Raw genomic sequence first — 10,592 nt, 5'->3', positions numbered from 1 at the left:
GTTTCACACCTAAAAACTCCTCAAACCAGAAGTTCTACAATTCTCAGCCACTGCTTTCAACAAATCAGCGAAGAAAGACCCAACTGTAATTTTTTTTTTTTTCAACTTGGAGCTTGGCCAGGTAGGAAAGAACCTCCATCTCACCATTTATCACTTCTTGACGCTTGATTTCGTAGGGTTTGAGCCCCATCAGCACCTCCCTGCTGACGAGCTGCTGCCAGTTGGGAGGGTCCGTGTCCATGTCGAAATCATAGAGCTCATCCTCACTCTGCACATCAGCAAAGCCAACACTGTCCATCCTGACGGGAGGAGAAAGGGGAGAAAATTCCCATTTCAGGCAGAGATGGAAGGAAAAAGGAAAGGAAAAGTTGAGTTCTTAACTGAGCATTAGGAATGCACTCTCCCTGACAGCTGGAGGCTGTTTGATGCCTGACCCTCCGGGCACATTCTCTAATTTTGCCCTTTGCAGATTGACTCCCTGCTCTGACAGCACTTTCATAACCCTCCTTTTAATGACACAGATCAAATCATTTTTCAGCCAAATACCAAGTCAGTGTAAAGGGCAGGTTCCAAGTTCTTTCCTCTGCCTGTCTGCAGGTACAGAGCCAACAGCAACGCTCAGGTTTGAAAGGAAAATGGGAATATCAAAACAGGGCTATCTCTACTCCCCARCTGAACTCCCATCCATTCAAATCAGGAGATTCAGCAACCATTCTGCTTCACTCACAGATCAAAGGGGTTTTTTTGCATATGACTCACTCCCCCTGCCCTATAAATGGCTGCCATTGTCTGATTCCATGGGTTCTTAAAGAAAAAAAGATCATGCAGGCAACTGTGCTGCCTCAGAACAATGAGCACTGCTGCATTCTGCTTCAGAACCTCCTGAAATCCAAACAAATTCAGTGAAGTTCAAACATTTCCAAGCTCACTCACTTGCGAAAAGGCTTTGGTGTTCCCATGTCAACCATCCTGCAAGGAAGGGAAGAAATCATTAGGGGAGCTCGTGCCTGAATTTCTCCMTGCTCAGACACTCAGCATGGCTTCAGAATGGTGCTCTGAGCTCCAAATTAAGAGTATTTTGTCCACCTTCTTGATAGTTTTGTACCACAGCAGAAACACAGACCAAAGTTTCCCAATTCTAGCAATAACATTAATCACAAATGATGCCACTGTCATTTTATGGACTGAATTACAACAGCCATTGTCACGCTGACACAGGAGTTGGGACTACACTGATCTTCCCCAACTCATTCCACGATTCTAACTCTCTCCAGCACCCAGAGTTACCTCTCAGACTCTCCCTCCTCCTCCTGCAGGTTTTCCAAAGGAGATGGGAACTCGAAGGTGTTGTTGGGTGTGCGGGGTGTGGCATCCATGGAGTCACTGGCAGGTGGGGCTTCCCCAGGCTGCTTCAAACCTGGACAGAGGAGTGTGAAACGTGAAAAATCCAATTAGAGGAAATCAGAGAATTTCCCAGTCCCTCCAGAGCCTCTTGATTCCAGCCTCATTTCAGCTCAGAGCTGCAGGAACTGATTYCCCAGGCTGGGAAGAAGAGTCTCAGTGACAAATGCTCCCAGGCTGGCACCTCAGACAGGGTTTTTCCTGTTGGGTGATCCAATGCCACGGTGGCAGAACCCACTAACGAGCATTTCTGGCCATGGAAAGATTCCCTAATTGAGGAAAGCTGACCAAGCTGAGGCACAGCACCTCCAATGACATCAAAACATTTCCCAACTCCCCCAGCTCGTTGCATCAGTGCTCTGCACATCCTGTTCACGGCACAATCTTTAATCTTTGCCCTGCATTCCACCCTACCTGTGTCACCATCCTTGCTGCCCTCTGGGGAGGCAAAAGGTCCCATGGCCAGGGGTGACATGGGGTTGGCAGTTGGGTAAGGAGCATCGGTGCCATCACTGGAGGAGCCGCTCTGGCGCATCTTGCTGGAATCTGGGGGCTCTGGGCTCACTGAGGAGGCTGTGGGCGAGTGCTTGGGGTGCCTGGGCTTCTGCATCTCCATGGCCCTGCCAACTGAACACACAGAGAGCCATCACACTGCTGAAACTTCCCAGCCAACTGAAGACACAGAGCCATCACACTGCTGAAACCTCCCAGCGGGAAGAGAGGCAGCATTTCAGGACAAAAACATCTCCTAAACCATATTGCAATGATAAAAAGTTTACTGGGTCTTCTTGGCATGGATTTTTGAAGGCAGCAGGGATTGATTTCTGTGCCTTTCAGGGGTTCCCTGGGTCACGTACTGGCACTGCTGTCGTGTCGGCTCGGTCTCCTCGGGGGGCCCAGGATGTTGGGGAAGCCTCTCCTCTTCCCTTTCTCCTCTCCTTCCTTCTCTTTCTTGATGCTTTGCTGCAATTAAAGAAAAGCAAAACCACATCACTCACTGCTTCAAATCCAGCTGTTTACTGGGATTTGAACCAATTCCTTAAAGCTGCAGAAAGGAGAGGACACATCTTTCACAAAGTTTCACAGTTTCACCTTTTCACAATGCAGAACTGCTCGAAACTCTCCAAATATTCCAAAGGAAGCTGAAATGCTGATGGAAATAAGCATTGTGACCAGATACACCCCCATGCTGTGGGAGATGAGGGATCACACCCACAGAGATGAAATTTTGGTGGAAATATTCATTATGTAACGGGAAAAGTGGGGGTGGCAGGGAGAACAGCTCTCCTGCTTCGCAAATTGTGAGAGTTTGGGCAAATTTCTCCAGAAGAGAATTAAAGTAAACAAGGCAACAACCTTAACGAGACCCTCATGTGGCTGAAGGTTGTGCTCTGTGAAACATTCCTCACCGGAAGTTTTAGTAACTGTGAAAAGCAAGCTGAATTCAGGGGTAGAGATAAAAGAAATAATTATAATTATTCCTAATTCACATGTCTGCAAACAGATCCAAACCCCCCCCATTTCAGCTCTTAGGCTTGTAGCTCAGCAGTCCCAGATCCTCTTGAAACAGTAGAAAAATCACATCAATTTTTAAATTTTTCCTGCAGAATTAGGGTTTGAATTGCACACAAATCCTCTATGGACACAGCAGCCTTACCTTGATCTTTGGCAGGAAACCAATGCGGCCCCGCTTCTGCTCCAGGTTCCGGGGCTCCTTGACTTTGACTCCCAGGTGCTTCATGTAGGTGAGGATCACATACTGCATGGTGGAGCTGCCAAAGAAATAAAAATAATAAAAATGTGTTGGGAAAATACATTTTGTCAGTAAAATTAAAACTAAATGTCAAGGTTCTATTGAGAAGTTAATTTTTAAATTAAAGTTAGTTATAAAATAAACTGGAATAAACTATCACAGATAATGGGAAGACTCAGCCAACATCAGAATTTATGTTTTTGTAAATTATGGAGTAAATAAAGATATTATATATGGATGGTGGGGCCCTGGCACAGGCTCTCCCATSCCTGGAARTGTCCAAGGCCAGGCTGGACAGGGCTTGGAGCAGCYTGGGATAGGGGAAGGTGTCCCTGCCCATGGCARGGGRTGCAATTRAATCATCTTTAAGGTCCCTTCCAACCCAAACTATTYCATGATAAAAGGCACAGAAGCCCAAGAGGTGAAAATAAAATGTTGAGAATTACAGAATGTCTTAAAACTCTGCACTAAAACCGTATTTGATGTCACATTACAGTTTTGAGTTATGGTAAAAATATGCAGCTGTAAAAAATCACTGCAAAAAGCAGAGGAAAAACTGCTCAAATAAAAACTGAACAGGACAAGGCAAGCACGGAAAAATAAATGTTGGAGCAGATTGAAGCAGTTACAACACAAAACCAAAGAAACGTGAACTCTGAGTGACAGTAATTTTGAAGATCTGAGACACAGAAAACAAACATCAGCAAACGAGAGGCTGAATTGCAATGATTTATTCAGGAGATGAGTGCTGTGGAACAGCCAGGAGAGGGCTGTCTTGTTCTACTCTACACAACACAGCCAGCACTGGGWTTTCTGCACAAAAGCTCCCCCAAGTTCCATTACCTCTTGTCTTCTTCCAGAGGCTGAGATGTCATCCTGAAACAAGAAAGGATTTTAAAATGAAACTCAAAACCCAATTAACACCCAGTCCTATTCCCCCAGAGCATCAGTACTTGTGTTGAAGTGTTCTTTACAATGTTCAGAACTCCCAGCAGGGGGAAAAAATAAAACTAAAAAATCAAAAATGAAAGTTCAGCTGCGGAAATTGGATTCAGCCCACATTAGAGGCAAATTTAGGCTGTGAAGCTGTTGTTTCTACAGGAGAAGGGCTCAGATCTAATAATGCACAGGCTGTGCCCTATTGAACAGCAGCCTCCTGGACAGAACACATTTCAGTGTCAGCTCCATCCTGGCTGCCACTACCCAAACAAACACTCAGGGAGAGAAATATCAGTTCAACAACATCCAATTCCACTTTCTGATTCCTTCAACCCGTTCTTCCCAACTCTGGGGTGGCAACTTTAACATTTTACCCACTCCCTCCCCACAATATCTACCATCACTCACAGCACTTCCTCAATTTTGGCGATGATTTGCTCACCACAGCTCCTCTCCCTCTCCAAAGCGCTGCACCTTAATCATTTTACCCCCCTCCTCTCAATATCTGCCATCACTCACAACACTTCCTCGATTTTGGCGATGATTTGCTTGGCACAGCTCCTCTCCCTCTCCACGGCATTGTACCTTTATCTTTTTACCCCTTTTCTCCCCAATATTTCTGCAGTTACTCACAGCACTCCCTCAATTTTGGCGATGATCTGCTCAGCGCAGCTCCTCTCCCTCTCCATGGCATTGCACCTTTATCTTTTTACCCCATTTCTCCCCACAATATCTGCAGTCACTCACAACACTTCCTCAATTTTGGCGATGATTTGCTCGGCACAGCTCCTCTCCAAAGTGCTGCACCTTAATCATTTTACCCCCCTCCTCTCAATATCTGCAGTCACTCACAAAACTTCCTCAATTTTGGCGATGATTTGCTCGGCACAGCTCCTCTCCCTCTCCACGGCGTTGCGGTCGCGGAGCCGCTCAGCGTCCAGCTTGGTGAGCTCTCCCTCGGCCAGGGTCAGCCCCATGCTGCGCTTCTGCCTGCACCAGGGACAGCAGTGACATTTAGAGCTGGGACAGCAGCTCTGTGACACTCAGAGCATCCCCATTGTGGAATATAAAGAGGATTTTTGGGTGTTTAAATTATCTGCTGGAATGGAGAGGTTTTGAGGTGGAAAGGTTTGTTATTGAATTTGTCTCATGTTGGTACTTTGCACTCCACATGGAAAGGTAAATTAATGATCAAATTCTGCTCCATCCCCTGTAAACGGGATTATTCCCTGCCCAAAAGGGAGAAGGAAGAAAAATAGGGAAAGGCAAAGAAAAAAATAAGCTGATTATAAACACAATCAGTAAGATTTATATAACAACACCTCAGAAAACATGTTCTGCCATTCCCTCACAAAGCTTCAGGGAATGAAGAACCCACACTCTGGAGTTGTAATAGATCCTCTCTGAAGGATTGGTCACAGTGTGGCCTAAAGGTCCTTTCCTGGTGTGTTCCTACCCAATCCAAGGGGAATTCTTGTGTCCCTCAGGTTTCCCTGGCTGGACATGCTGACTGAAATCAAACATGAWTGAAATGGAAACTCCACGGAGAGCTGGTGGTACCTGAAATCTTCCAGGTTCCTCTGCACCTCTGGGCAGACTTTATCTTGCATGGTTTGGATGAACTGGCGGTGGAGCTCTTCAGGGAGGAGTTCTGGCCTTCTCCTGTCTGCGAGTCAATTAATTAATGAATTAATTAAYTATTCCTCTGAKAACAGCCTCCACCTTCAATAAAGCCATTTCCCTGTATTAACCCACCCAGAGCACCCTTTGCATTTTTCACTCACACAAAGCCAGCACCTCACCTAATTCCAAGGAGATTTCATCTGGAACTGGGACCTTCAGGTTCTGCAAAAGGGAAGAAAAGCTGGGAGTACCAACAGCACCCCAATAAAACCAACAAATTCTGCAAGGGAATTCCCTCAAAAGCCAAAATCAGACAATCTGAGGTGGTTTTCAACTGGGCACTCACATCCTGAATATGGATTTTATTTCATAGGGATTATTAAATCTGTACATGTGCTATCTAAATCTCTGCTACAGCTCCTGGGAGTTTAATTTATGACCACAAAGAATTTTCTCAGGCTTTGCAAAAGAGACATAAAATTTCCCAATCATTAGCACAGCCAGGTCAACACCCACAGCAATTATTAACTAAAAGGAAATGCAGAGCAGAGAGAAATGCTTACTTATCACTAAATTATTTCTCCTATCAGACAAAAAATCCCCTGGGATTTATTTTGTTACCAGGCATCTGACACCATTCGTTTTCCTGGTAACATTTAAACAAAAACACTTAAAAATTTAATAAATTATTAAATTTAATGAAGGTATTTATTAAATATTATTCCAATTTTTATTTTAAAACCTTTTAATTTTGGAGGGGCCTCAACCTCTTAATTTTTTGCAGTTCAGGTGAGTGGAGAAAGGTAAAAATCAGCTTGCTGGATGYGTTTGAAAATGAGGAAAACAAGTGGAACCTACTGCAGCTCTGTCCAGGAAAAACTGGTAAAACTCCAGGAAAACACGCCGGGTCTCTTTGGAGTTGGTTTGCTTGTACAGGTCTGTGTAAAGGTAGCACAGCTGTGGRGAACAGGAGAGCAGGAAATTAAGTGATGACCAGAAAAATCCAAGGTTTTTTCCAACATTTCAAGGATTTCAGTGAATTGCAAGAAATTGAATGGGAATGAAATCCTTGCAAGCCCCTCAGGGAGGTGCCCTGGAAATGGGGGGAGAGGAAAGGGGAGCACAGAGAGCTCACCCATCCCTGTGAACAACTAATCCCACACCTYGGGGTGCAATGAGAAGCTTTCAGGAGCTAAATCATTATTTGTAAACTGTCCAACACAGAGGAGACAATTCCTTTTGTGCTTCTCCATTCATCTGAGGAGATAAAAAGGATTTATCACCCCCAGACCTGCACAGGGCTGAGTTCCTCTCCTTGCCAGAAGAATGCTACACAAAATCTGGAGATTCTGGGGAAGATTCTCAAAGGTGAGCCAGGGAAACAATCCCAGAGCTTCTCACCAGTGCTGCAGGATCAAACTGGGACACAACATGGTGCAGGAGRACAGCCAGGTGAGCTGGGCGTGATTTCAGGAGCTCGATGTTCTGGAAGCAGCTGCACTGCCCATTGATCTGCAGGAATACACAGAATTACAGCTGGATTATTCAGGGTAAGGCAAAGGACAGCTGAAATAATTCAGATTGTGTCAAATTGTCTGTGACAATAATTCGGGATTTAACAGAACCTAAATAAGCCAAAGGAAATGAAATATGGCAAAACAATTTCTAGAAAGTTTGAGTTATGAGAAGAAAAGAGTAACAAAAACTCCAAGATGGATATTGTCATAAACTCCCCAAATGTTTCTGCTTGGCAAAGTCAGCAACAACAGCAATTCCATTCCCTAATTCTCATTTCACTGCTCAGTACAAACCATGATGGAGCAGTTCAGGAACAGGGGAAGAGAATTCTGGTTGGTGAGGAAAAAAATTTAAAAGTCATCCCCACCTGCTCCTGCTCCGTGTCAAAATCATCATCCTCTGCTCCAATGATCTGAGTCCCCACTCGGGACAGGGGACTCCCAACACTGGACGGGGAATCCTGGGGAAGAAAGGGCAGAAAAGCACAAAGCTGTGACTCATCCCAACAGTAAAACCTGGATATACTGCAATCATTTGAATTCTTCAAAAACTATTGCAACCATTTGAATTCTTCAAAAACACAGCCCAGAGCTGTGACTCCTCCCAACAGTAAAACCTGGAGATATTGCCATCAATTGAATTCTTCAAAAACTATTGTAATCATTTGAATTCTTCATAAACTATTGTAATAATTTGAATTCTTCAAAAACTATTGTAATCATTTGAATTCTTCAAAAACACAGCACAGAGTTGTGATGCCACCCCACAGTAAAACTTGGAAGATATTGCAAGCATCTGAGTTCTTAAAAATCTATTGCAATCATTTGAATTCTTCAAAAACAATTGCAAATCATTTGAATTCTTCAAAAACTATTGCAATCATTTGAATTCTTCAAAAATACTGCACTTTCTGCTGCATTCCCCAGCTGAGATGAGTGAAGATCCCAAAAAAGGCTGGACTCAAGGAATAAAACACATGCAAGTGCTCTCCTCCTTCCAGGCCCAGCTGCTTTAGTGCTGAGTAGATATTTATTTCTCTCCTCTAAATGGCCCTGCTCTTAAGCTCCATAAACATTTACTCAGCTAATTAACTTTCCCTGCACTGCTTTAATTGCATTTTCTTTTCTAAAGCCAAGTTCAGGGATGCTCCATTTCCAAAGTGGGGGAAAGCAGTGAGGTTTTMATGGGCCCATCAGAGGAGATGCTGTTGTGACACTCGATTTTTGTACTCACAGTATCTTGAAGCTCAGCCTTTTCTGGGCTCTCATCTGGATAAATCCTCTCCTTCAGGCCACTGCGAGGACTCTGGGAAAGAGGGAAGTTCAGCTCTGGTAAGTCCCAACAAATCCAGGAAAGGAAGAACTGCACTGTGAAGTCTGTCAGCCACAGCAGCCCYAAACTTCTCCTTTCTCACAGGAAAAGGAGGTGTGAAAACCAGACTAAAATCTGGGTCCTACGTGCAAGGTTAACAAACAAAAAAAAAAACCCAAAACGCAGCTGAATGCAGAAGTTTTGGTCAGAAATTTGGTGAAAGCAGAGCTAGAATCAGCAGCCTTTGGCTTTCTCCCTGCTCTCTCCACTTTTCCTCACAGCTCAGCTCTCTTCTCTTCACTCAGGAAACCCAGCAGAGCCTTATTTGCAACCATCACGTGCTGCTGGCTCATCTTCAGCGTGTCCAAAGGTTTTTCCAGCCTGGCTTTTTCCCAGCTGCACAACTCTTTCAAAACTCCCAAAGGTTTCTTTTGCCCCTGATCCTTACATTTCCCAGAGCTGGATTGCAAAGCTGGAATGTTCAGTGCACAAATCACCTGCACTGATCAAAACCAGGATCATGTTTATTGTGTTTATTAGCAAAGGATTGTGTTTATTAGCAAAGGTAATGATGAATTTTGTTGTGCATTTGTTATACACAAACACTGAGTGGGAGCTGATGGGATTTGGAGTTGGAATATTTCAAACCAGAGTTGTGGATGCTCCCATTCGACCCACCTCTCATTTACAACTGCTGGGACAAATTCAGCTGCCACATCCTTAAATTAACAACAAACTTAGGCTGAGAGTCTCAATTTCTCTGCACTAATTAGACAGGGATTTAATGAAGGATCAGGAGATTGGTAAGCAATGAGTGMACACAGGAAGGGGCAGGAATTGCAGCTGATTTGGGAGCAGCAGAGCTCTCTCCCACTCCCRTGGCAATCTGCCCACTGCTGCATCTGAGTCACGGTGCTGCACTTGGAATATTCCCTTCCAAGATTTCTCYAACTGGCAAATGAGGTTTGAAAAAGATGCTGGCATCCATATTCCTTTGTCTGGTTACAAGGATTAATGCCTTGTAGGACAAACCTAATCCTGGATAAACCCCCCAAACCCACCCTGTTTCTTTCCCAGTCTCCCACTCCAACCCAATCCAACAGGTTTTTCTCAGGGAAGGAGTTTTGGTGGGTATTGAGGACTCCACAACACACAAAGAATCTGCAAATTGACCCCAAAGGCCCTGGGCTGGGTCAGACTCACATCAGCGATGTCACTGTTGGGTCTGGAGGGGCTGTCACCACTGAAATCCAGTTTGCTGCTGCTGTCCCCRCTCTCTGCCTCCCCCTCGCTGATCTGCAGCGATTCTGACACCGACCTGGAGGACAAAACTCCATCCTGGAAAGAGAGAAATGAGTTGGGAGACAGCAGAATAACTCAAGAGACCATCCTTAACCAGCAGCTGTTTCAAAARCCTTAACCAGCAGCTGTTTCAAAAGCCACGTAGCTCACATTACTCATAAAACATTGATTTTTTCCAGAAAAATCTTCAAGGCTTTTCTAAGAGAAAACAACAAAACCTACACCTAAGTTTTCAGCACTTAAAACACAGGCATAGAGAAAAGGGCAAAAATAATACAATCTGCGTTTATTTTTTTTTCAAAAGTGAAAGCAAAATTGCTTTAAGCTTCCAAAGAATGACTTCACRGGTGTATTTTAAGTTGCACTGACAGATAATAAACACTTCACTGCTTGTACTTGTTCTTAAAAGCAGCTTTTCACAGATGAAAGTAAAATCTACCCCACATCCTGATTGCCATTGCAGGGCTTGCCAGCTAAACTGCCTGTGTGAGCACAGGGAACTGCAGCGTGCCCAGAACATCACCAGAATCACCAAAATCACCAGAATTCTGCCTGGGAGCACCCCCAGAGCAGCTGATCCCCCGTGTTACCTGAGTGCAGCCCGTGGCCTTGGACAGCTGCTCCTGCAGCTGAGGAATGTGTTTCTTTGCCTCCTGGATCTCCTTGAGCAGGCGGGTGGAGGGCGTTCGGCTGTAATCCTCCTGCAGGGACTGCAAAGGAGTTGGGAGAGATTCACTGAGCCTTT

The 10,592-nt window shown here is 44.7% G+C and overlaps 1 protein-coding gene across 1 annotated transcript in view; it reads right to left on the bottom strand.

Moving 5' to 3' along the window:
* ARHGEF12 (Rho guanine nucleotide exchange factor 12) overlaps positions 1-10,592 on the bottom strand; it is a gene marked incomplete at its 3' end in the record, with an annotated part of 66,642 nt that overhangs the window by 13,359 nt on the left and 42,691 nt on the right. The window contains exons 9-24 of the mRNA XM_057381772.1: positions 10,438-10,588; positions 9,749-9,883; positions 8,468-8,539; positions 7,602-7,694; positions 7,118-7,228; positions 6,575-6,673; positions 5,896-5,938; positions 5,654-5,759; positions 4,946-5,083; positions 3,998-4,030; positions 3,059-3,173; positions 2,259-2,364; positions 1,816-2,028; positions 1,288-1,417; positions 934-969; positions 145-299 (exon numbers count right to left, since the gene is read on the bottom strand). Of these exons, the coding sequence (XP_057237755.1) occupies positions 145-299; positions 934-969; positions 1,288-1,417; positions 1,816-2,028; positions 2,259-2,364; positions 3,059-3,173; positions 3,998-4,030; positions 4,946-5,083; positions 5,654-5,759; positions 5,896-5,938; positions 6,575-6,673; positions 7,118-7,228; positions 7,602-7,694; positions 8,468-8,539; positions 9,749-9,883; positions 10,438-10,588 (1,736 nt within the window). The remainder of the gene's footprint in view (positions 1-144; positions 300-933; positions 970-1,287; positions 1,418-1,815; positions 2,029-2,258; positions 2,365-3,058; positions 3,174-3,997; positions 4,031-4,945; positions 5,084-5,653; positions 5,760-5,895; positions 5,939-6,574; positions 6,674-7,117; positions 7,229-7,601; positions 7,695-8,467; positions 8,540-9,748; positions 9,884-10,437; positions 10,589-10,592) is intronic.

Source organism: Malurus melanocephalus, unplaced genomic scaffold, assembly GCF_030028575.1.
Source record: "Malurus melanocephalus ecotype Western Australia unplaced genomic scaffold, MMel_1.1 scaffold_527, whole genome shotgun sequence".
Taxonomy (NCBI): domain Eukaryota; kingdom Metazoa; phylum Chordata; class Aves; order Passeriformes; family Maluridae; genus Malurus; species Malurus melanocephalus.
This window is presented reverse-complemented; position numbering and strand designations above follow the sequence as displayed.